At 33.6% G+C, this 23,228-nt stretch overlaps 1 protein-coding gene across 1 annotated transcript in view; it reads left to right on the top strand.

The window, feature by feature from the left end:
• Window positions 1-23,228, top strand: part of BRDT (bromodomain testis associated) — a 40,744-nt gene that overhangs the window by 11,250 nt on the left and 6,266 nt on the right. Inside the window, exons 8-16 of the mRNA XM_019752343.2 lie at window positions 439-596; window positions 675-961; window positions 1,052-1,165; window positions 1,239-1,373; window positions 7,981-8,042; window positions 10,265-10,436; window positions 16,119-16,216; window positions 18,867-19,072; window positions 20,182-20,356. Of these exons, the coding sequence (XP_019607902.2) occupies window positions 439-596; window positions 675-961; window positions 1,052-1,165; window positions 1,239-1,373; window positions 7,981-8,042; window positions 10,265-10,436; window positions 16,119-16,216; window positions 18,867-19,072; window positions 20,182-20,356 (1,407 nt within the window). The remainder of the gene's footprint in view (window positions 1-438; window positions 597-674; window positions 962-1,051; window positions 1,166-1,238; window positions 1,374-7,980; window positions 8,043-10,264; window positions 10,437-16,118; window positions 16,217-18,866; window positions 19,073-20,181; window positions 20,357-23,228) is intronic.

The raw sequence follows: 23,228 nt of genomic DNA on the forward strand, positions 1-23,228 counted from the left end.
AAATCTATTTTAAAATTCTGTTATTTATATTCCTAACCACAATGAGTGGATTAGCATTGAAACGATTTATATGACATAGTTGGAGATAAATATGGATGAGATCTGTGTTTAACATTTGCTACCTTTTGTGATAAAATGTAAACCTGCTCTAAGCTTAGGCCTGAAATATCAAAGATTAAAAACTTAAAACTACCTGAAAATGTTAATTATTCTTGGTCTAGTTTTAGATGAATATTTAAGTTTATGGTTTGAGCACATGATAGTGTTTGTAATTTAATGTATGCCCTTCAAGATAATGAATTTGTGAAATGAAATAAGAACCTGAAGGCAATGTAATATGAAATGAACTTCATGAAGGACACTCTCGACTTTTGAGTGCATCATATTTTTCTAGTGTCTTTAGTTATTTAGAGCCATGATGTTCTTTTCCTTTATCAGCTTAAAGCTGTTCATCAACAACTACAGGTTCTGTCCCAAGTACCTTTTCATAAGCTAAAGAAAAAGAATGAGAAATCTAAAAAGGAAAATAAGAAAGAAAAGTTTAACAGGGATGAAAATCCAAGAATTAAGCAAATGCAATTAAAGTCCAAGAGCAAGTAAGTATCTTTTATGGTGCTTATTAAAACAATAATATTATCTAAAACAAATTTGACTAAATTTAATTTTTGTTATAGTCAGCCAAAGAAGAGGAAACAGGTCGTTGCTGTGAAATCGGAGGATGAAGATAATGTTAAACCTATGAACTATGATGAGAAAAGGCAGTTAAGTTTGGATATAAACAAACTCCCTGGAGATAAACTTGGGAAAGTTGTACATATAATACAATCAAGAGAACCTTCACTGAGAAATTCCAACCCTGATGAAATAGAGATAGACTTTGAAACACTGAAAACAACAACACTGAGAGAACTAGAAAAATATGTTGCTTCGTGTCTAAGAAAAAGACCACTAAAACCTCGTGGTATGTTTATCTGTATATTAGTAGAAATTAGTCTGGTATTCATTAGTTGTGAGTTATTATACTCACTCTTTTTTGTCCTAAATCACACAGGTAAGAAAATAATGAAATCCAAAGAAGAACTTCAGTTACAGAAAAAACAGGAGTTGGAAAAACGGTTACTGGATGTCAATAATCAGTTAAATTCCAGAAAACGTCAAGCAAAACGTAGGTGGCAGTTTTCAAATGTTTCTGTGACTTTATTTCTACTGGCATTTTAATGTGGTTCCATATTTTGTAGCTGAGAAAACTCAACCAGCCAAGTCTCTTGGAAGTGGTTCCCGATTGAGTGAAACCAGCAGCAGCAGCAGCTCATCAGAGTCTGAAAGTAGTAGCAGTGATTCAAGTTCTTCAGACAGCAGTGATTCCGAATCAGGTTAGCTGTCCCCTTAGGGGTACCTCTGTTTGTGGGGAAATATTTTCTTGTAATATTGAGACTTACATTTTGAAGAAATGTTTGTTATTTACCCAGAATCTATGGCTTGGACGCCACACTTATTATTTAATTCAATGTTGATGATCTCACTATTTTCCTTAAAAGAGATACTGTGTAAAATAAAACTTCATATTATATGTATGTGACTTGTTGGCTTGTAACGTTAAAAATAATTTTACTAAAGATGGGATAGTCTCTTAATATAATACCAGATCTTAATGCCAGAAAATATCAAATAATACAATGCTGATCTGCTTTTTATAAAATATAAGATTATTTGAGAACATCTTTCACTTCACTCTTCGTGATATAGCAGATCATGCTAATGTTGCAAAGCACCTCCTGTTGTGACAATACATTCTGAATTGAATAATCGTTTTGAATTAAGAGACCAGTCATCCTGGAAGTTGTGTAAAACAGATTTTTTTTCACCTCTGTTTTCTTCACTGTTGAATATTATCTTCCATTTATAGAAAAGTGTATTTGAATTCAGATTCTCAGTTATGCTGACATAACATACACCTTGTATAGTTTCTTGTCATCTGTATCAAACTCATTCATGTTTCTTCGTGCTCTTTCATTGATGGTTATGTAGTTGACAGGTAATCACTGCCCCAAGGACACTGACTTGGTGTGGCATTCCACCAATTTGCCAAAAGGCAAATTCAGAATTTAGAGCACTTTTGTGCCTAAAATTTTACTTTATTTTTAATGAGATGTTTCTTGTTTGTCATGAAATTCAATTGTTGTTTTTTTTAAAAAAACAACAACACATATCCCGTAGAGAATATTGTTACATCAAGAATTCTTACAGTTTGTAAGACTATCTTTCTTATTTCGGTCTGGTAGTAAGGGTCTGCTGGCTCGTATATTCTGTTTTCACTTTTGGTTCTGTTTAGTTTGCATTTATGTGGTGCTGACTGCTGCATTTTGTTTTTACACTTCTAAAGTATATGGTGGTAAACATTTTTGTTAGAATAAACAGAACTTTTAACTTTATTGGAATTTCTCATTAGAAAAAAATTTTAATTTAGGGCAATTATACATTATTTCCCTACATTTGACTTTTAAGCATAAAACAATGCTGGAAAAACTCTAAGTTGCATTTAGTATTTTAAATTGTAATTAGCAGTTGTAATTTCATCTAATAAAGCATTTGTGGCTTAATAAGTTAGAGCACCTTTGTCTTTTATTTGTAGGATAAAATTTATTGAAACTTAATTTGAATTATCTAATTTGTATGACTACTGATCAATAAATGCTTTGAGTATTAGAAGAATAGTACTATATACAAACTGCTTCAATAAAGTACCTTAATTTTAATTAGAATGATCAGTTTCTGATAGAATCTTCCAGTATACTACTTAAAGGAAAGAATGTTTATCATTCACTATGTTTTTTTAAAATGATGTGATATTTATTATATGTTTTCCTAACTTTCAGTCTTGGAATTCTAATTTTAAAATACGGTGTTGAATTTTTATTTTATGACTGACATTCTCGTTTAATGTCATTTTTTTTCAAGTAATGGGCTAATTTCAAAAACATTATTGTTAAAATCCAAGTAGCAAATTTTTGTATTTCAGCCTGCATTACGATAGTATACAGGTTTGTGACACTAAAGTCAGTTTATCTTTATTTTTAATGAGATGTTTCTTGTTTGTCATGAAACATGATATAGTCTGAGTTATCATTTATCTTTGAAATTTTCAGTTTTTTATGAACATTCAAACTGTACTTCATTTGAAAAAACACTATATACATAAGTTATAAATTATAAACATAATGCCTAACTTAATGAGGAAAGACAATTATATTTTTGCTTAATAAATTAGTAAATGAAGCACTAGGATGTTTGTCCTAAATATTAGCTTCACTTGTACCCATTAAAATACTGTAAGGCTTCATTTCTAGTGTAAGCTAAGAACATTTTTTACTTTCCTGAGAACAACAAAAACTACAAATAAAGGAATTGTAGGTTATGAAAAATAATTGTCAGGCCATATCAATAATAACTGTTGTAAAAATAAGTAAAACATCTACCAATCTACCATTCTTAATTATGCACATGACATTCTCAAGGAGATGACCAATCCCCAAGTCTCAGTTTCAAGGTGTGGGAAAACAAGACTATTTACTGAGAAAATAGAATTTTTGAAAATTAGATATATTAGCAAAAAACTATGTTGCATAAGTAAAAATTAACTGAAAATACAAGATTTTATAGCTTTAAAATTTATTATAATTTTGGTTATCAGGAACAGGGCTCTAAATTAACTTTCCTAAATTTCTTAACATTACTGACTCTTAAGGTTCTTCTTACAGTTATCTTGTATTATAGTTGGTCTCTCTTTGCTGCAATATCGTTCTGTTTAGGTGTACCAAAATGTTTTAAGGGTAACATCTGTGAAAAACACTTAATAGTTATACACAGTGTTAGAGCTGTTTATTCCACATTAATTAAATAATTATCTTCTAGGTATTCTCAGACCTTATTTTTAAAACATGGACTTAATTCTTCTTTGTTAAATAGGATAAATTAGTGGCGGAGCAGTGATTTCCACGGAAAGTTTTATTTAAAAAATTAATTATCATTTCAAACAAGATATTAAGTCAGTTCCAAGATAGAGTAGTAAAGAAATCCCGTATCTTTGAAAACTATAAATGAGAAGTTTGTGGGCTAAAAGCAGTACTTACTTGCAAACTTCAGGGTGATCTGATCTTACTTAAATTATATTCCTGACTGACATCAGCATATGCAATTTGTCACGTACAGATAGACAAGTCAAGAAAATTTATTAAACATTGGTATAAATATAAAACTTTTCTAAACTATTTTTCATAACCATCAAAATCTCATTAAATGTCAGATCAAAGATGTAAATGAGGCTTGACAAAATAAATTCCAGATGTGTACAGCCTATGGAAGCGAGGCTGTGCTATTATGTACGCATAAGCTATTAAGAGTTTTCTAATGCTCAACAATAGCTATCTTGAGTGATGTAATAGGATGTAATTATTAGATTTAATCCTGTGACTAATAATATTACTGAGAACAATCAAACAAAGCAGCTCGTTGGTAGTAGTGCTTTTGATTGAAATCTTATAGGAGATAACTTCAGGAACTGTCTAAATGTAAGCTCAGCTACTTGGTTAGTGTGGAATAGAATATTTTTCAGGAATGTTTGTAATTTCATTTGCTAAACAGTAACACACAAAGCAACTCAATGGTTGTGGCATCAATTCTTTATCTGGTGAAGACAAAGTGAATTTGTCACCTCATGCTTTATATTTTTTGCTTTTTTTGGTTTTGGTGTAATGTTCAGAGAATGGAATTTAAGAATTTATTTAACAATAGTTTATTAAAATGATTTTTTAGTTATGGGTAAGAGAATAAAAGAAAGAAAACAATTTTTTTTCTCTTTAGTACCACAACTTAGATCTCCTGTAGAAGTGACAAGGATGTGATTTTTTTTTTTTTTTTCATACAAGGGGAAATGGTCTAACAGAGTTTGAGTCTGAATGTTTTACCTTTTTAGGGAGAGGATGGTTTACTAATGTAGGAAATACAAAATGACAGTTTTGGAGTAATCTTTGCCTTTCAAGCTAGAAAGTTTAAGAGAAATGATAGAGTTCATCATTTAAATTTTTAAAACTTTTATTAGGTTCTCATCAAAGTGTTTTCAAAGCACCAAAAGGATAAATTCAAGGACTCAGCCTTGATTAAAAATTTGCATATATTGAGGTCCATACTTGAGCCTTGAGGCTTATAAATAGTGATAAATTTTGTCTTGTGTATTGAAAAATTTTCTGTTCAAACTGGATCTTCTTGAATAAACAGGCTGTGTAGAACAGTGTTTGTCGACCTTAGCAGTGTATTAGAAACACTTGTAAAACTTTTAAGTGACCAGATCTGAATCGATTGGAGAAGACGGCAGGTATATGCAGTGTTAACAGTATCTCAAGTGACTCTAATGTGCTGCCATGTTTACGAACCATCAATCTAAGTTTTTTCCTTTTGTTTCCACTTTCTAATTCTAGTTAAAATTACCTTGGTAAAAGGAACAGGCAGTTTATAATCAGTTTGTTCTATATTAAAATAAACACCAAACAGTTCAATGAAAGTTGTAAAAACATTCTTTAAAGAGACCAATTTTTTTCAGCTCAAAAACAAATTGTTTGATTTTTATCAGTAGAACATGGCTTAGGTAATAAGCTTGTTTGGGCAAATCTTTTCACGTCTCTGGACATGCTTTCTTTCCTATAAAATAAGGTAGCAGAAGGTAGTGACTTCCAATCACTTTTCTATACCCTGCCCTACATAACGGAAATATGATTTGTTTTTCTTATTTAAAAAGCTTCTGTAATTTTCTTCCTGCTACATATGGCATTACATTCTGGTGTTGAATTTTAGTGTTATATTTGTATTCAACTTGTCTAGTTTTTAAGTCCATATTGGCTTGCTGATAATATTTGGTATCCGGGAGCATTTATCTCAATGCTTTGATAGGTGATGGGTATTAAACAATCCCTTTCATCAAATATATGATTTCAGCTCTCTCTTTTTTATTCTGTGATTTTTGCCTTAGTTTAGAATGAAAACTTTCCAATTAAACTTTTATATTGGGGTTTTGGGGAGATGTGAAAATAAAACACATTACATAATGTGTACAGTATGCATTTATTTAGTAGGTTGTGTATATTATGCAATTTGATCCTCATAAGGTAGGTATGCATGCTATCACAGTTCCCTAGAGAAATTAGTTGACAGTGTATATGTTGTCATTATAGCACTCAATTTCATTTATGTTTGCAAGACTTGGTAGGGCTTCTTTGCTAATTGAAATGTGACCTTAAGCTGGATAACGAAAATGTATTTGTTTGCCTTTTAATTCCAAAGACCAGGAACTCATAAACAGAAATATGGAGTTTACTTACTAAGTTCCTGTAAAGTCAGTGATGTAAGAGTAGCATGAGAAGCACAGTGCTATGTTTTAGGCTATCTTTACTCAGCTATCTGTAGTCTGCAAGACTTTTATGAGACATACTATATTAGGTGGCTTTGATTTTTTTTTTTTATGATTAAAATTCTTTGATGTCTTTTGCTAGTGTCTTCAGATTTTGAGGCGCTAATTTTTATAATATTTTGGAGCTTTAGTTTTATATGTCAGAAACCCAAGATAATGAATGCCCTTTGGATTTTTTTAGCAGAACACTGATGGTATGTCATATTTTTATTATACTTTAGAGTTTAAATCATAGAATAATGTAGTTTAGGCACATATTTGAATAATTAAGTTAGATGTGAAGATATGTATATATTATGTGATTATATTAATGAAGTCTGTTTTTGTTTAAAGATGAAACCATAATTTTTTCCCCTCTATGTGGAAACTACCTCAATCTTTGCAGTCTGTCCTTTCCCCTTCTCCTTTTACTAACCCTCCAACACTTAAATATACTTAGTGGAGTGACATTAATATGGTTCATGTCATTTTAAATACTTGAATTCTTTAAAGCACGTTATTGAGTGGCATTTAGCTATTTTAACAATGTCCAGCATCAAACATTTTAGGAGAGGAAAGAACAGTAACACATCCAGTGGAAACTGATGGCATATCAGGAAGCAGAAGGTAATTATTAAAATTAGAATGTTTTAAGTTTGAATAAGATTTCGTGTTGACCAGCCTTGATGCCTTGGAGCCTGAAGCAAATAATGCTTAGGGTACTCACGAAAGGTGGCCTGGGGAGATGGGTCAAGGCATCAACTACCAGTTTGGTGCTTTACCACATTGACGTAAGCTTGCGACTGGGGAGGATAGAACAATAATCAATTTTAGGATAAAGAACCTATGAGCACCATGTCTGAGAGATCTTTTGATATGCCTACTCTACTGCCAGTGTCAGCTTTAAAGGTATTTGTAAAGATAAAGGAGTTCACTATAAAACCCATTTGTTGCGATATAGTTGAGGCTCCCAAATAGCTGAGAAGCAACTAGAGTATTAATTAGATGGGATCTTTATTATAATGCTTAGCAAGCAGAGCATTGAAATCAAATAGCTTCACTTGTAATAAAAGACTGTATCCTCTTAGATAAATAACACACCCTTCTCTTATAGCAAATTCTTATTTTAATCAAACACCTTATGATTATATATTTCTGACTACTTCGTAAAGATGATTTTAGTATAATTGGTACTGTTTGTTTAAAATCTCTCTGTTGTGACTTGTTCTCTTTAAAGCATTGCATTTCAAGCTCTTTACTGTGAAGTAACACTTTTTTTTCCTAAATCAAATTGAAATATGTGAGTGGATAGTTATTCCATTATGTAAAGAAAATATCCCTTTTAAAAGCAAGTATCCCTTTGGAAATTCTGACTGATTCAAAGAGGGCAAAAACCTTGTAGCTATAAGATCCTCTTGATTTAAGAGTTTGGTGTTAAAGGCATTTTCTTAATCATCATTTTATTTCTAATATGAAAAAAATAATTTAGATGTAATTTTAAGCTGGCAAACATTGAAATACTTATTTATATACATTTGCAGAAATGTTATCTAAATTTACTGGAGTAAAACAGAATGATTCTCCTTCTAAAGAGAAAGAGAAGGTAAGTTAATTCTTTATTTTTACCTTAGAATTTAAAAATGATGTAGTATGTTGTAACTCACTGCTATAGCAGTTTTATGTACAGTAGGGTAGAATTTCTCAAAAAAAAGATGGGAGGCAGATGGTAGTTAGGATTTCTAAAGATACAGCTTGTAATTACCAGCTATTTTAGCACATCTATGTTTGATTGATTAGTGTTTGATGTGCTTTGAAAAGGATAGAAATGATTTTATTTTATCTTTTACTAATTCAGGTTGTTATCCTCATAAAACTTTTAATTCTTTGTATCCATCCCAAATAACAAAATTACAGGCATATATTTTTGTTAAATTACAAATTTATTTAACAACATCTAACTAGGTTAGGGGAATACAACATAAATAACATTGTCTTGAAGGAGCTCCAATTTGCAAGAAGAGATAAATGGTTAAGAGATTGTATGATTAGTGCTATAATAATCTATCTTCATAATTTGTTGAAAATGAAAAAGAAATACACACATACTACCTGAAGCAGGGAATGCTTAAAATCATTTTTATATTACAGGGAAAGAGAAGAAGTGGTTACTATATTGACATACAGATGAGGGACTTAATTTTATTTATTTATTTATTTATTTATTTATTTTTATTTTAAACACTTTTTTTTTTTTTTTAATTTGGGGAATATTGCGGAACAGTGTGTTTCTCCAGGGCCCATCAGCTCCAAGTTGTTGTCCTTCAATCTAGTGGTGGAGGGCACAGCTCAGCTCCAAGTCCAGTTGCCATTTCAATCTTTAGTTGTAGCGGGGGCAGCCCACCATCCCATGCGGGAATTGAACCGCCAACCATGTTGTTAAGAGCAAGAGCTCAAGCCTGTCTTGCCATGGTACTAGTAGAATCAGAAAATTATATCAAGTTATGAACGAACTTTGGAAGCATTCTCAATACATAGCATGTAGAATGCTACTTTTGTGATCTGTTCGTGGCCAAAAATTTTTCAGTGTCGCTCACTGAGGAACAGAATGCCCATTTATGATAAAAGAGGGAATATATTTATGGGATCATGAATCAATACAGATGTGTGTGTGTGTGTATGTGTGTGTGTGTGTGTGTGTGTATATATATATATATATATATATATACATACATATATATATATACATACATATGTATGTTTATATGTATATGTTATGTATACATATATATGTATATATATTTCTTATGTATATATGTATAATATATATGTATACATAAGAAATATATATGTATACATAAGAAATATATATTTCTGTGTTTCAGAAAGTGATTTTTTTGCTGATTTAAACCTCAGCATTTGACTTTAAGCTTTGGGCTTGGATCTACATTATTGTTAGGGTAAACATTCCTACGGCATTAATTTTATTCAAGTTAGCATAAGTATTCAAACACTTCCCTTATCTACTCAGTACTCTAACCCCTTTATTAAACAGAAGAGAAAGACTGTCTTATTCACCTCTACCATCTACAACTCAAAGCTTAGTGTAGTATAAGGTACCTGGGCTTTGGTACCATAACTTTGCTTGCCCCTGAATAGATGTGAGATTTTGATTAAGTTGCTTTCATTATATCTTAAGTCCTATTATAAACTGTAAGTGAGGATAATAATTACACTGAACTCAAAGGATTGTTGTGAAAATTTAAAAAACCGTATAAAGGGCTTAGCCTGGTGCCTTGCACATCATAAGCATTAAATAAATGTTAGCTGTTATAATACAGCTTTTACTTAATAGTTAACTGAGTGCTGAATCAGAATTTTTTGACATTCGTATGGGTTGACCATCATGTGATTTTGACTCCTTCCCCCACTTATGCCTAATTCAGTAAGGAAAAAGGAGTAAAAGTGGATGTGTCTCTAGATTTGGTATAAAAGCTAAGTTTTTATTTTCAGTAGATCACAGGAAAGCATTTGAAAATAAGCAGCACTGTTTAATAATGTGTACGTTTATGTTTACTAATAATAACTAAGATAATAGGCTTTGACTAACTCTACTTATAAGCAATATGATGGCCAAGATATTTAATCTTTCTAAACCTTAGTTTTCTCATCTGTAACATAGAAATACTTATACCGTTTAAGTTTGTGTGACTTAAATAATATATTCAAGGATAGTATTAAATTCCTTCCTCTTGTGTTTCTGTTTTCTTAGTTATATTGTGTAGTTAAAGCTCTGAAAGATAATTTTATTCAACTTTGTCTTAACAGATACAATCTTCTATGCAAGATACAATCTCTTGTTCTACTACCCTTGTTCATCAAACTGTACATTCAAATGGTACTCTACCAAATCACTACCAGTTAGCATTTATTCATCAAGAATTAGAACATTTACAGAGTGTGAAAAACATTTCACCCATACAAATCTTGCCGCGCTCAGGTAAGAAATTAACAAGTAAATGACCGCAATTGGGAAACTGACTTCTAAATCTGTATATGAAAATGCTAAGGTTATCTTCATTGTTATGTATCTAGGATACTGAAAATCATAACTAGTAAATTCATGGTTAAAATAATCACTGAAGCACACTGTTAGAAATTTATACCCAAAGGTACTCTTTATATTTGAATGAAAAATTATATGTACAGTTCTCATGCAACTTTCATGTATGTTATATACATTGACATGTGGGCCATACATTAAAACCTGTCACTGCCAGAGGCCATACTACCAAGTTCTGAGCAGACTTGGGAAATGTTGCTCTAATTTCTATGACACCTATGTCTATATGGGTTGGAAAGGTGGGATGGAATAAGGAAAAGATATTTAGAGATTCCATAGATAGAGGAATAAAGTTATATGCATTAAAAATAGTGTACAGTTAAGGAAACTTGGGCCAGAAATGCTTGTCTAATGGTTCCTATTTACCAAAAATATCTTCCAAATCTGGCTAACTTTTTATATTGTTAAATTCATTTGACTTTATAAATATCTTCTGTTAGTCTTGTCAGAAGTGAAGTTACTGTCTGTCTCAGCATGGTGCTCCTGGGGACACATGGCACAAAGGAGACTTCTGGTAGTGATGAGCCCGCCCTAGGGAGTGCTTGAGACTCTAATACATGGGTGTCCAAACTTTTTTCAACGTTTTTTACCAAGGGCCATATGCGGTAAAATACACAAACAGCCGGGCCACTCACTCGAGGTGAAGTACGTATTGCCTCACCTGGTTTATTTAAGTAAACTAAGTATGTTTTTGGAATTTGCTGCGAGCCAATAAAAAATGGATTGCGGGCTGCAGTTGGCCCGCGGGCCACAGTTTGGGCACCCCTGGTCTAGTGCATTCAGGCCTAACTAGAGGACATGCGGATACTCCTTATCCATGTTTCCTTCCCTCTAGGCTGCTCTCTGGTTTCCAGTTGGCCTTCCAAGGGCAAGGGTTTCTTCAAAGCAGAAGAAATTTCTAAGTTGTTTTACTGAAGCATAGAGTAGGAGGAACAGAGCGGTTTTGATCCTCCTTTTGTTGCTTCCAGTAAAAGCTCCCTACTATTCTGTGTTTGAGTATTCCATTTTGTATTTAACTTGAGTTATAGCTCTTCATTGTGGAGAAGGGAGTGGAGATCAAGAGAGAAAATATCGAAGGCAACACTGGAGGGCATCCCAGGAAGAAGAATAAACAAAGATCCAAAGTGTAAAATATTTATATCCTTTTTTGGAAAAAGATTTTCAAGATACTCAGGAAAATAACTGAAGATGTACTGATTCAAATGGAAATTGCCAGTGCTAAATGTGGGTCTTTTGTGCACAACAAGTACCTTCAAGAGCATAACAAAATCGGATTTTATATTTAGGAAGAGATTGCTGCTTACTATATGGGCGGTGGATTAAGATAAAGATGTTCTGATATAGTTGGGTCAAGCAGGGAAGCTGAGTTCCATAGCCTAAGAAAGAAATTATGAGGACCAAAACTAAAATAGTAGTATAGAAAAGATGTGGATAAATTAGAAAGATATTTTTGTGGCAGAATTGATGGGCTTTGTTAGAATGAATGTCTTAGCAGGGTATTTATTATACAATAGTTGGATTGAAAAAAAGAGGCAGTGCTTATTTTGGACATGTGAGATGCTGCAGAATATATAATTGGAAATATACAACTAGTAATAGGTTAGAACTAACAGGGTATAAAAAGAACTATAATTTAGGAATTACCAGTATGTAGGAGCTACTTCAAGCCATGAGGAGTGAGTGAATGAATGAATGAAAACACCCAGGAGAATGTATAGAGCAGGAAAAGAAAGGTCAAGGACAAAATTCTAGGAAACAAAAACTTCCTCAGTAAAAGTAGAAAAAAAATTAATGAGTTAAAAGATGTAATCAAAGGTAAAAGAAGAAGGAAAATTGGTACAATGGAAATCTAGGAATAGGGGTTTTTAGGAGAAAATCATCAAGAGTATCACATACTATAAAGCATTAAAGTAGGATGAGAAATGAGGAGAGAGGGTTAAAGTTGGGAATGTGAGATTCTTTTTTGCTTTTGCAAAAAGCATTTTTAGTAGCCATTGTAATTGGGGCAGAAGCTATATTGTTGTAAATTGAGAAGTAATGGAATCTGAATATAAACCAGTCTTTCAAAAAGTTTGTTGGTGATTTTTTTTTTTTTTTTAATTAGACTGGGAGCATTTGTTTTGATTTTGAACCGGAGAGATTTGAACATGTTTGAAGATTGATTAGAAGAACAAGGATAGGGAAAAGTTTCTCTTTTCATTATAGAGAGTTCATAGAAGGATGGTAGGGATAGCCTTGAAGAATAAAGATAATGAAAAACAATAGAAAGAATGCAGTCAAGATAGTCTTGTTTAAGAAAACGTCCTATGAAAAGTCAGGCTTTAAATATCTAAGTCTTCAGTCAGGATCAGTTTATTGTATTACTTCCATTTCTGTTTACATGTGATTATGAGTAACATAATGTGTAAAGGGAAGGTTTGTATGATCTTGCTAGAGTGGCTGGCTGTTCTGCACTTAGCAAATTTTCCAGAAGCAAAGTAGTTTGCATTTGCCAACTGCAGGTGGCACTATCCCCAAGGGAAACTCAAGTGCATGTAAGCTATAAAATATATATAGAGATTTTTCTTTTCTGGAGTTTAGTCTTGATGGAAATACATTTATTTTGGTTAAACCTTTAAATAATGAAAGTAAGAAAATTTTTGCTAAAGTTTTTAAACAAAAAAATAACTTGACAAAATATTAAAGATTTTAAAAATTGAATTTTTAAGTGTTACCAGTTTTCTTCAAAACCTGTGCCTTTGTCTCTACATGAACTGAAAGATATCTGATTTTCTTCCTTAAAATAACTTAATGTTTTTAGTCACAAAGGATTACTACCTCATCCTTACAACTTAACCTTTCCCAGCTCATAAAAATCTTCTCTTAATCGTATCAAGATTTTGTAAAAAACAAATACTTACACTGTCATATCAATGTGAAGTAGAATGGCAAATGAAAAGGTAAATCAAGGAGTTTGCCATCTAGTAGGAGAAATAAACAACTGGAGTATAAACTAAAAGTAATATGTCCTAAAAAAAAGCAAAAGTGAAATTTTAGGAGGTGAGGAAGGCAGTTACTGATCTCTTTAGCAGACGTGTCTTTTACAGAATAAGTATCATTTGTGCAGATACTGAAGAAAAGTAAGACTTATCTATGTATATCTAGGATTGGAAGGCATTTTGTATGGTGAAAGTAACATGAATAAAGGTATTTAGGCAACCAATCGTTCGATGTGATTAAAGCTTTGGTTGGATAAACAGGAATACAAGGAAATTAATTTGGAAAAGTATACTAGGTTCAGATCATGAAGAACCTTGATATCCAGAGACTTTGGACATAATGGTAATAGTATAGTCAGTAGGGAGCCAATTAAGGTTTTTTTGAGCAAAAGGTGTGCCTCAAGGTAAGTAATCGGCTATTATTATGTAGGTCACTTAGAGGAATGGGGCATAAAGAACAGAAAAGGAGGAGACCAATTAGGCTGTTGCAAAGGTGGGGGGGGGGATGAAGTAAAGTGATGAAAGAAAAAGGGAAAGTTGAAAGAATTACAAGGGTAGAATGAGCAGGTCTACAATAGATGAATATATGTTAAGTTTTAATAACAAAAGGAATATGGCTTTGGTGGCTCAGGATACTAGCCTGATACTGGTCCAGGTTGCTAGACCTGGAACACAGATGTCTGAGGAAAGATAAGTACTGTAGTGTTTTGAGTGCCAGAGGGTCATCATCCACATGAAAATGTTTTTCAGAGTTGGACCCTTGACATACCTCCTCAACTTCTGTGACACTATTCTCTCGACCATCCCATTTCTGGATGTTCCTTACAGATATTTCTTATCTACCTCCCTTTAAAAGTTATAATACATCCTTAAGCACCTTATCTTTTTTACTTTACTCCAGTGCTTTCCAGCCTAGTTCCAAAGCATAGGTTTACTAAGCTAGTGATCCTCTCAGCTCTCAGAGCAATAGGCTTGGAGCCAACTTCCCATTTACTCAGGTGTCCCATACTTTGATCATTTCCTGCTTAACATGACATGTAAAAAGATTGGAAGGCAGTGATCCATACACTCCTCCTGCTTGATCTTGGTGTCTATGACTTCTAGTCTCATTTTTACAACTGAAGCATCCATGCTCCAGGCATGTTTATACAACTCTACTAAACATCTGTTTTTAAACGTCACACAAGCATGTCAAACATAGCACGTCAAAACTGAATTTTCCCCCCTTTAATCCCCATGTTTAAAGCTTTCCTCTTTAATTCTTGATAATAGCACTTGCCCGCACCGACCAAATTAGAGTCAGCAAGCTGAGAGTCATTTAGAGTTTATTTCTCTGGACATATATACTTTCTACTTCATAAATAATAGTTGGCCCCAAACAGAGAAGGAATGTAGTTCTGTACTTATAGCTTTCCGCCCTGTTTTTCCATTCCTTGTTGAACTGAGGAAACAGATACATTGGGCCACGTAGGGACATGTAAATTTAAACTTTATTCTTTCATTCATACATCCTTTGGCAGGGTGTTGTCTCACCCTCCATGCTCACTCCTATCCCTTAATGTCCCCCTCTTCAAGCCTCAACTTCAACTAGTGTAATTTACCCAGAGTATCACTCAAAGGATTGATGGGTGGTAGAAGTTTAAATACAGTATGTAAGTGGCCAGGATTTGTGAGCTTGAGTCAATTAACAAAATTAGCAATTCAGTTTTCATTTATTGCCTGTCTTTTTGCCACTAGTTAGGACTTATAGTCAAAAACTAGAGAAAACTGAAACAAAAATGACCAAATTAAGTTTTATGTATCAGGATGATCTTGGTCAGAAATGACAGAAAACTCAGTTCAAACTGGCTTAGACAATAAGGAATTTTGTTAGCATACATAACTAGTAGTCCCAGGGTAGGTCGGTTGTTGAGGCATGGTTTAACCAAGGTGTAAGCTCTTTTTCTGTAGTTATCTTCACCCATAATAAATGAAATATATGAAACTTAGTTAACAGGATTGCATCTTTCATTCTCTTCACCTGAGAACTAAACCAACCTTTGCATTTCTTACTCCTATCCCCTCAGTAGCTATTATAGGTGTCTGGTGTCTTCTTTTATTCTTTGTATTTTCTATTTTCTATTTGGTCACCAGGATGCATCTTTCCCTGGAGGCCCTACATTGGCTTAGGCCTTCTTTTTCCTAAATGACTGACTGACTGGTAGGAGGGTAGGGTTACAATAATTGGCTTGACCTAATAAAGACCCATCTCTGGAGCTGAGGTTAGTCTGCACACTGGAAGACTGCTATACCATGGGCACAAATAAAACAGATTTTGGTGGGTGAGACACAATCTGGCCGACCAAAAAAAATGGGGGTGGGGGAGGACAAATAAAAGAAAAAGAAATAGAAGAGGTAAATTTCAAGTGAAAAGTATTTATTTTACAGTAGAATGGTTTCTAACTGAAAAATACTGCAAAGTTAAGAAGCATCAAAAAATTAGTCATTCTGTTTCCATAGTTTCTGACCTAGAGGGGGGGAAAAGGCATTCTGGACAAGCAAGATGAAATATCTTTATACTATTCTAAAAATGTGCATTTAGGTGATTCTGAACAACGCTTGAATGACCTAACTGTGATGCATCCGTCTGGTGATGATACAGTGGTGTTAGATTCTGAATGCCAAGTTCCCATGCAGAAGGTAAGAGTAATATTTTTTTTGTTTTTTCCCACAGCTTTTGAAGGGATTTAAAATATGGAAGTGGCATGCACAAGAGGTATTTTAAGCCCTAACTTGAATGAGATTTTTGGATCTCAAAACCTAATTTTTGCCTATTTATTTTTTAAAAAAATAAAATTTCCCCCCCTCTACCATCTTTTTCCATTATTGTATTTAACTATACATTCTATAATGCTGGTATTTGCCAGCTATTCCCAATGATTAGCACGTAGTAGGAACTAAAATGTTGAAATGAAAGCTGAAGGTGGAATAGGATTGTGTGGCTTGTTCTCTTCACAACAAACTGTTTCCATTCTTGACATTATTTCCCATCCTTGCTCCCTCACTATCACAGCACATTCACTTTTTGAAAAGAGAGGATCCAGAATTTTGGTGCCAGCAGAGATCTTTGAGAATTAGTCTTTATGAATAAATTGGCTGAGACAGTTCAAGCATCTTGCCCAAATAAGAGCTGGGATTAAAACCAAACATTTCATCAAACTCTCAACCTCTTATCTTTTTACTCAGAAGTCCTAGCTTTGCCGTTCTCTTATTTACTTCCGCCTCAAGAAAAGGCATCCCTTTTTGCTGAGACCAACTCATCTATCTCTGTTCTCAGTTTTTCTTTCATTCAACAGTTTGTGGAGCTCACCTGTCATGTCTATAGTCTCTAGCTATTCCTTTTGTCTTATTTTCCCACTGCCTGTTTATATCTTAAACCAGGGTAGCAATTGTAGCATTATTGACATTTTGGGCTGGATAAGTCTTTGTTGGGGGTAGGCCTGTGCATTGTAGGATGCTTAACAGGAACCCTAACCTCTACCTATTAGATGCTAGTAATACCCTTTCCCCCACCCCATATGACAACCAAAAATGGGTGTTGACACTGTCAGATGTCTTCCCTGTGCAGAGGGGAATCACACCCAGTTGAGAACCAATGCCTTAATTTTACTTATCTTCTATCCACTCTCCTATCCTTGTAAGTTCCCCTATCAGAGGAACCAATGATCTCTAAAATTGCTTACTCTCTCCCCAAAATTTCAAAGGGTGAGAGAGAAACGAGGGTCTTTACTACTTCTCTCTGAACATCCACTATGGAGATTTCAGTTATAGTCTCATGTACACCTCCAGACCTCACCTCCTGTAAGTTTCCATCATTTTTGATGACTCTCAGTCCCCTACAGGCAAGGAGCTGCTAAATTCTTTGGGTTTTACTTTCAAGATGTCTCCTTTTCCACTCCCACTTCATAAAGCAGGCCTTATTGCCTTCCATCTGAGCTCTTTTTCACATTTATACCTGTTCCGACTAACTTGAAACCCTCCTAGGTGTTCTAATTCATACCGCTTTTAACATTATCACATTGTTGCTCTTCATGGATCACTGTGATCAAATTAGTCATCTGTATGAAATCTTCAGTGGGTTCTAACTTCTCTCCAGAATGAAGATTAAACACTGTTACATTATGAACCCAATCTAGCGTTTCAGTCTTAACTATATGCCTTGTAATTCACCGAAACTGAACTACTCATTTCTTCTTAGCTACATCTAGTAATACATTTAATTACGTTCTTTCTTCAATGAGGAATGTTTCCCATCCTCATCTCTGCCTTCCAAAAGTCTTCTTACTTTCTGATACCTGAAAAACTGCCCTGTACTCCAAACCTAACTTAAGAGCTTTTCTGTTTTAGGGTTTGCCAAAATTTGATTCCAATTAAACAAATTTTGGGCACAAAGCCAGAAATCCTCCGTTTATTTCCTATTAAATAGGAAGGATTCTACAGAACAGGTATTACTTATTCTGTTTCAAATCTCTATCTGAAGGTGAGGTTCTTTAACTGACCTGAGTAGTCAAGTGAACTCCGGAATTGGTATTTTAGCCTATTCTGTGGGTAAGAACAAAATAAGTTTTATTGACAACATAATGTAAATAAATACCAATTTGGAAGACTTATTTTGAAAAAAATCATCTTTAGTCTTTCATATTGATTGCATATCAATAATAATGCTTTGGGTATTTTGTTAACTAAAATATACCATTAAGATTTTACTTTACAAAAAACTTTTTAATGTGGTACTGGAAAATTTTAAACTACGTATTTTCTATTGGGCAGCACTCATCTAGACCATGGCATATCTCATTTAAGAACAGTGGTCACAATCAGTTAATTTATTCTAGATAACAAAGAAAGAAAAATAGCTATGTTATTGAGTGCTCAAAAAAATACGGTCATTCTTATGGCATCATCTTACTTTGCCTCTTATTTAATCATTGTACGTTTGCTTTTTTATTTCCCTATAAGATCATACATATCTTCATTACAGTGACAGGTTTATTTATTTTTATATTGTTTGCAGGTTGTCATACCCTTAAAACATGTTTTACATTGAATTGAAATAATTGTCAATCATGTTGTTTTAATTTGGTCTTAGGTGAATAATTGAATTTGGCTTACCTGTTTTTATATTTTCATATTTTTTCTAACTCCAGTAAACTTTAACTTTATAAGCTTAGTAAAATTACATGAAGCCTTTGGAGTTTAATTTGATCTATTACTGTATCAAAAACATTGTTTTCCTTCAAAAATTTGGTTGACATCTGTAGACACAGATTGAATCAAATATTTGTTTTAGGATATAAAGATCAAGAATGCAGACTCTTGGAAAAGTTTAGGCAAACCAGTCAAAACTTCAAGTGTACTTAAATCCTCAGATGAGCTCTTCAACCAATTTAGAAAAGCAGCAATAGAAAAAGAAGTAAAAGCTCGAACACAGGAACTAATACGGAAACATCTGGAACAGAATACCAAGGAACCAAAAGTATTTCAAGAAAATCAGAGGTCTGTAATTTACTGGGTTTAGGAGGCCGTGGGAGAGATCTAGACACATATTTAAAATATATTAAATTTCTGTTTTGTCAAGTAACTATGATTCAGCTATTTAGTAGAACACAGCAAATTATAACTAATAAGAATACATTTTTATTGATAATTTTATTGATAAGTAGTAGTCTGCTTTGGAAAGGACAGAAATAAGTTATTGATTAAGCTATTAAAGATACTAATAAGTTATAAACATCATAATTTTCCAGAAAATGTCTTAATATTGTTTCCATTGTACATATAAGAAGACAGTGGTATACCTTGGTCACAGTTTACCAAAACCTTCTCTTTGTATCAATTGCCCTATGTAAAATTTGACATCAAATACAAAGTTTAAAAATGATATCAAGGCTGGTCCGGTGGCTCAGGCGGTTAAAGCTCCATGCTCCTAACTCCGAAGGCTGCCGGTTCGATTCCCACATGGGCCAGTGGGCTCTAACCACAAGGTTGCCAGTTCAATTCCTCAAGTCCTGCAAGGGATGGTGGGCAGCGCCCCCTGCAACTAAGATTGCACACGGCACCTTGAGCTGAGCTCCCGCATGGCTCAGTTGGTTGGAGCGCATCCTCTCAACCACAAGGTTGCCAGTTCGATTCCTCTACTCCCACAAGGGATGGTGGGCAGTGTCCCCTGCAACTAAAATTGAACACGGCACCTTGAGCTAAGCTGCCGCTGAGCTTCCGGATGGCTCAGTTGGTTGGAGCGTGTCCTCTCAACCACAAGGTTGCTGGTTCGACTCCTACAAGAGATGGTGGGCTGCGCCCCCTGCAACTAGCAAGAGCAACTGGACCTGGAGCTGAGCTGTGCCCTCCACAATTAATACTGAAAGGACAACAACTTGAAGCTGAACAGCACCCTCCACAACTAAGATTGAAAGGACAACGACTTGACTTGGAAAAAAGTCCTGGAAGTACACACTGTTCCCCAATAAAATCTTTTTTAAAAAAGGATATCATAATATATGAAAAGGGGTATCTAGAACATTGCTTTATATTTGTCATTTAATAACATATCTTTGTAATAACTTTTAAGGAACTTGAAACCTACTGAGCTCTACTGTTTATTTCAGAGACCCTGGCTTCACTCTAGAATCTTTTTCAAATAAGATGCAAAACAAGTGCCTTGGAGAGGAGCAGAAAGAACATCAACAATCATTGGAAGCTCAAGATAAATGTAACCTCTGGCTTCTCAAAGACCGTAATTTAGCAAGGGAGAAAGAGCAAGAGCGGAGGAGGAGAGAAGCAGTAAGTGAATTTTAGTTTACTAAACCTGACAAAGCAAAGATTGTCTTCACATGTTCAAAGATGTATTCAAGGTAGTTTTTCAGTGACAGTGGAATTACCTCTTTAGTGAAGATCAAGTTCTAAAGTCAGGGCCTAAAATAAACTTTTCGTAGTCAAAAGATACATAGTCAAATGACACAAACAGACAAAAGACATCCTGGAGCTACTAGACTACCTGGGTTCAAATCCTGGTTCTGTCATTTACTAGACTTAACTTCTCTGTGCCTGAATTTCTTTATAAAGGGGGAATAATAATGCCTATTGTGAAGATGAAATGAATTCCTATGTATTAATTAAACACATAGGAAAATGCCTGGCACATAGGTAAAGTGATTTATCACTTACTGTTAATTACTCTTGAAAAATTTATAAACCACCTATGAATTGTGGTTAAAAAGATCTGCCATCTGTCCCAGGTCAGTATTTCTTTAGTTGAACACTCGATGAATAAGTTGACATGTATTATGTCAATTATATTTTAATAAGTCTGGAAAGAAAAAAATAAATTGACTTATGTTTAGGAGTCCTAACATACAGAAAATGATGTTTCAAAAACTAGAATTGATTCCTTCTCTTATCCATGGATTATTTAGAAGTGTGTTATTTAAATAGTTACCAAAAATTGGGAAATTTTCTGGCTAGCGAGTGATTTCTAATTGAATTCCATTGTGGTCAGACAACATACAATATCTGTCTTGAATTCTTTTACATTCATTGAGACTTGTTTTATGGCCCAGAGTGTGGTCTATCTTGGTAAATACTCTGAGTGCACTTGAGAAGAATGTGTAGAGTATTAAACAGGCCAAGTTGGTTGATAGTGTTCAAGTTTACTATATTCTTGCTGGTTTTCTGCCTACTTGTTCTATCAAATATTGGCAGAAGGGCATTGGCATCTATGATTATATAATTGTAGACGTCTTTTTATCATTGTAATTCTTTCAGTTTTATTTCATGTATTTTGAAGTTCTGTTATTAAGTGCCTAAACGTTTGGATTGTCATGTCCTCTTGATTAATTGACCCCTTTTCATTAAAAAATGATCTTTATTCCTGGTAATATTTAACCAGAAATATAAACACTTCACTCTTTTTTATCACCACTGTTGGCATGGTGTAAAAATTATTTCCATCCTTTTACTTTTAAATCTGTGTTTGAAAATTGAGCTTCTTGCAGGCAATGTGTAATGAGGTCTTGCCTTTTTAAAAAAATAAAAAATCCAATATCTGCCTTTTATAGGAGTATTTAGACAATTACATTCAAAATGATTATGAAAATGGTTGAGTTTGAATCCATCATCTTGCTATTTCTTTTGTCTCGTTTGTTCTTGTTATCTTTTTTCTTCTTTTCTGCATTCTTTTAGATTAAGTAGTTTTTATGATTCCATTTTATTTTCTTCATTGGTTTATTATCAGTAACTTTGTTATTTTAGTGATTGCGTTAGGGTTTTAGTATATACTTTAGCTTATCACAGTCTTCTTTGAGTTGTTATACCACTTCATGTGTAGTATAATAGCTTTCTAATAATGTACTTCCATTTTTTTCCTTCCCAGCCTTTATGCTATTGTTTAAGCTGTCAAAGTATCTCTAAAAACTTTAATGATAAGAAATTTACCTATGTAGTTACCATTTCCAGTGCTTTTCATTCATTTGTTTAGATCCAGATTTCCAAATGGTATAATTTTCCTTTTCCCCAAAGGACTTCCTTTTAACATTTCTTATAGTGTGAGTCAGCTGGTGGTGGATTCTTTCAGCTTTTGTATATCTGAGAATATCTTTATTTGGCCTTTTAAAAAAATTAATAGACTTTATTTTAGAACATTTTATATTCACGGTAAAACTGAACCAAAAGTACAAAGAGTTCTCACATATTAGTCTCCTCCCCCCATCAACATACAACCTCCCCTGCCATCAATATCCCACATGAGTTAACGAAATCCATGAGCCAACGTTGACACATTATTGCTAACCTTAGTTTATGAAACAAAGTCCATAGTTTACATTAGGGTTCATTCTTTGTGTTGATACATTTTATGGATTTTGACAAATGTATAAAGATACAGTGGCATACACCAACGATTATACTACCATCAGAATAATTTCCCTTTCCTAAAAGCCCCCTGTGTGCCTCCTATTTCTCCAGAACTCCTGCCGACAACTACAAATCTTTTTCACTATCTCCATAGTTATGCCTTTTCTAGAAGGTTGGACACTTGGGATCGTACAACATATAGCCTTTTCAGATTGACTTCTTTCACTTAGTAATTTGTATTTAAGGTTCCTCTATGTCTTTTTGTAGCATGATAGTTCATTTCCTTTCAGTGATGAAAATCCATTGCATGGAGCTACCACAGTTAATCCATTCACCTATTAACAGACATCTTGATTGCTTCCAAGACGCTATAAACTTGCTTGCTTATAACAATTATAATAAAGTTGCTTTGAAGATTGGTATGCAGGTTTTTTGTGGACATGTTTTTAATTTGCCTTCATTTTTTTTAAATTTTTTAAATATTTTGCTGGATATAGGATTGTTAGTTTTTTTCCCCAGTACTTTAAAGGTGTTCTTTCACTGTATTGCTTGCTTTGTTTCCAATGAGAAATTTGATATCTTTATTTCTTTGTATAAATCATGTCTGTCCTCTGGACATGTTTAACAGTTTTATTTATCACTGTTTTTAGCAATTATTTTCTTCATGTTTCTTGTCCTGTGTTGATCATATTGGAGATATACCGTGTTTCCCCAAAAATAAGACCTAGCCGGACAATCAGCTCTAATGCATCTTTTGGAGCAAAAATTAATATAAGACCTGGTCTTATTTTACTATAATGTAAGA

This window comes from Rhinolophus sinicus, linkage group LG06 (assembly GCF_036562045.2).
Source record: "Rhinolophus sinicus isolate RSC01 linkage group LG06, ASM3656204v1, whole genome shotgun sequence".
NCBI classification, from domain to species: Eukaryota; Metazoa; Chordata; class Mammalia; order Chiroptera; family Rhinolophidae; genus Rhinolophus; species Rhinolophus sinicus.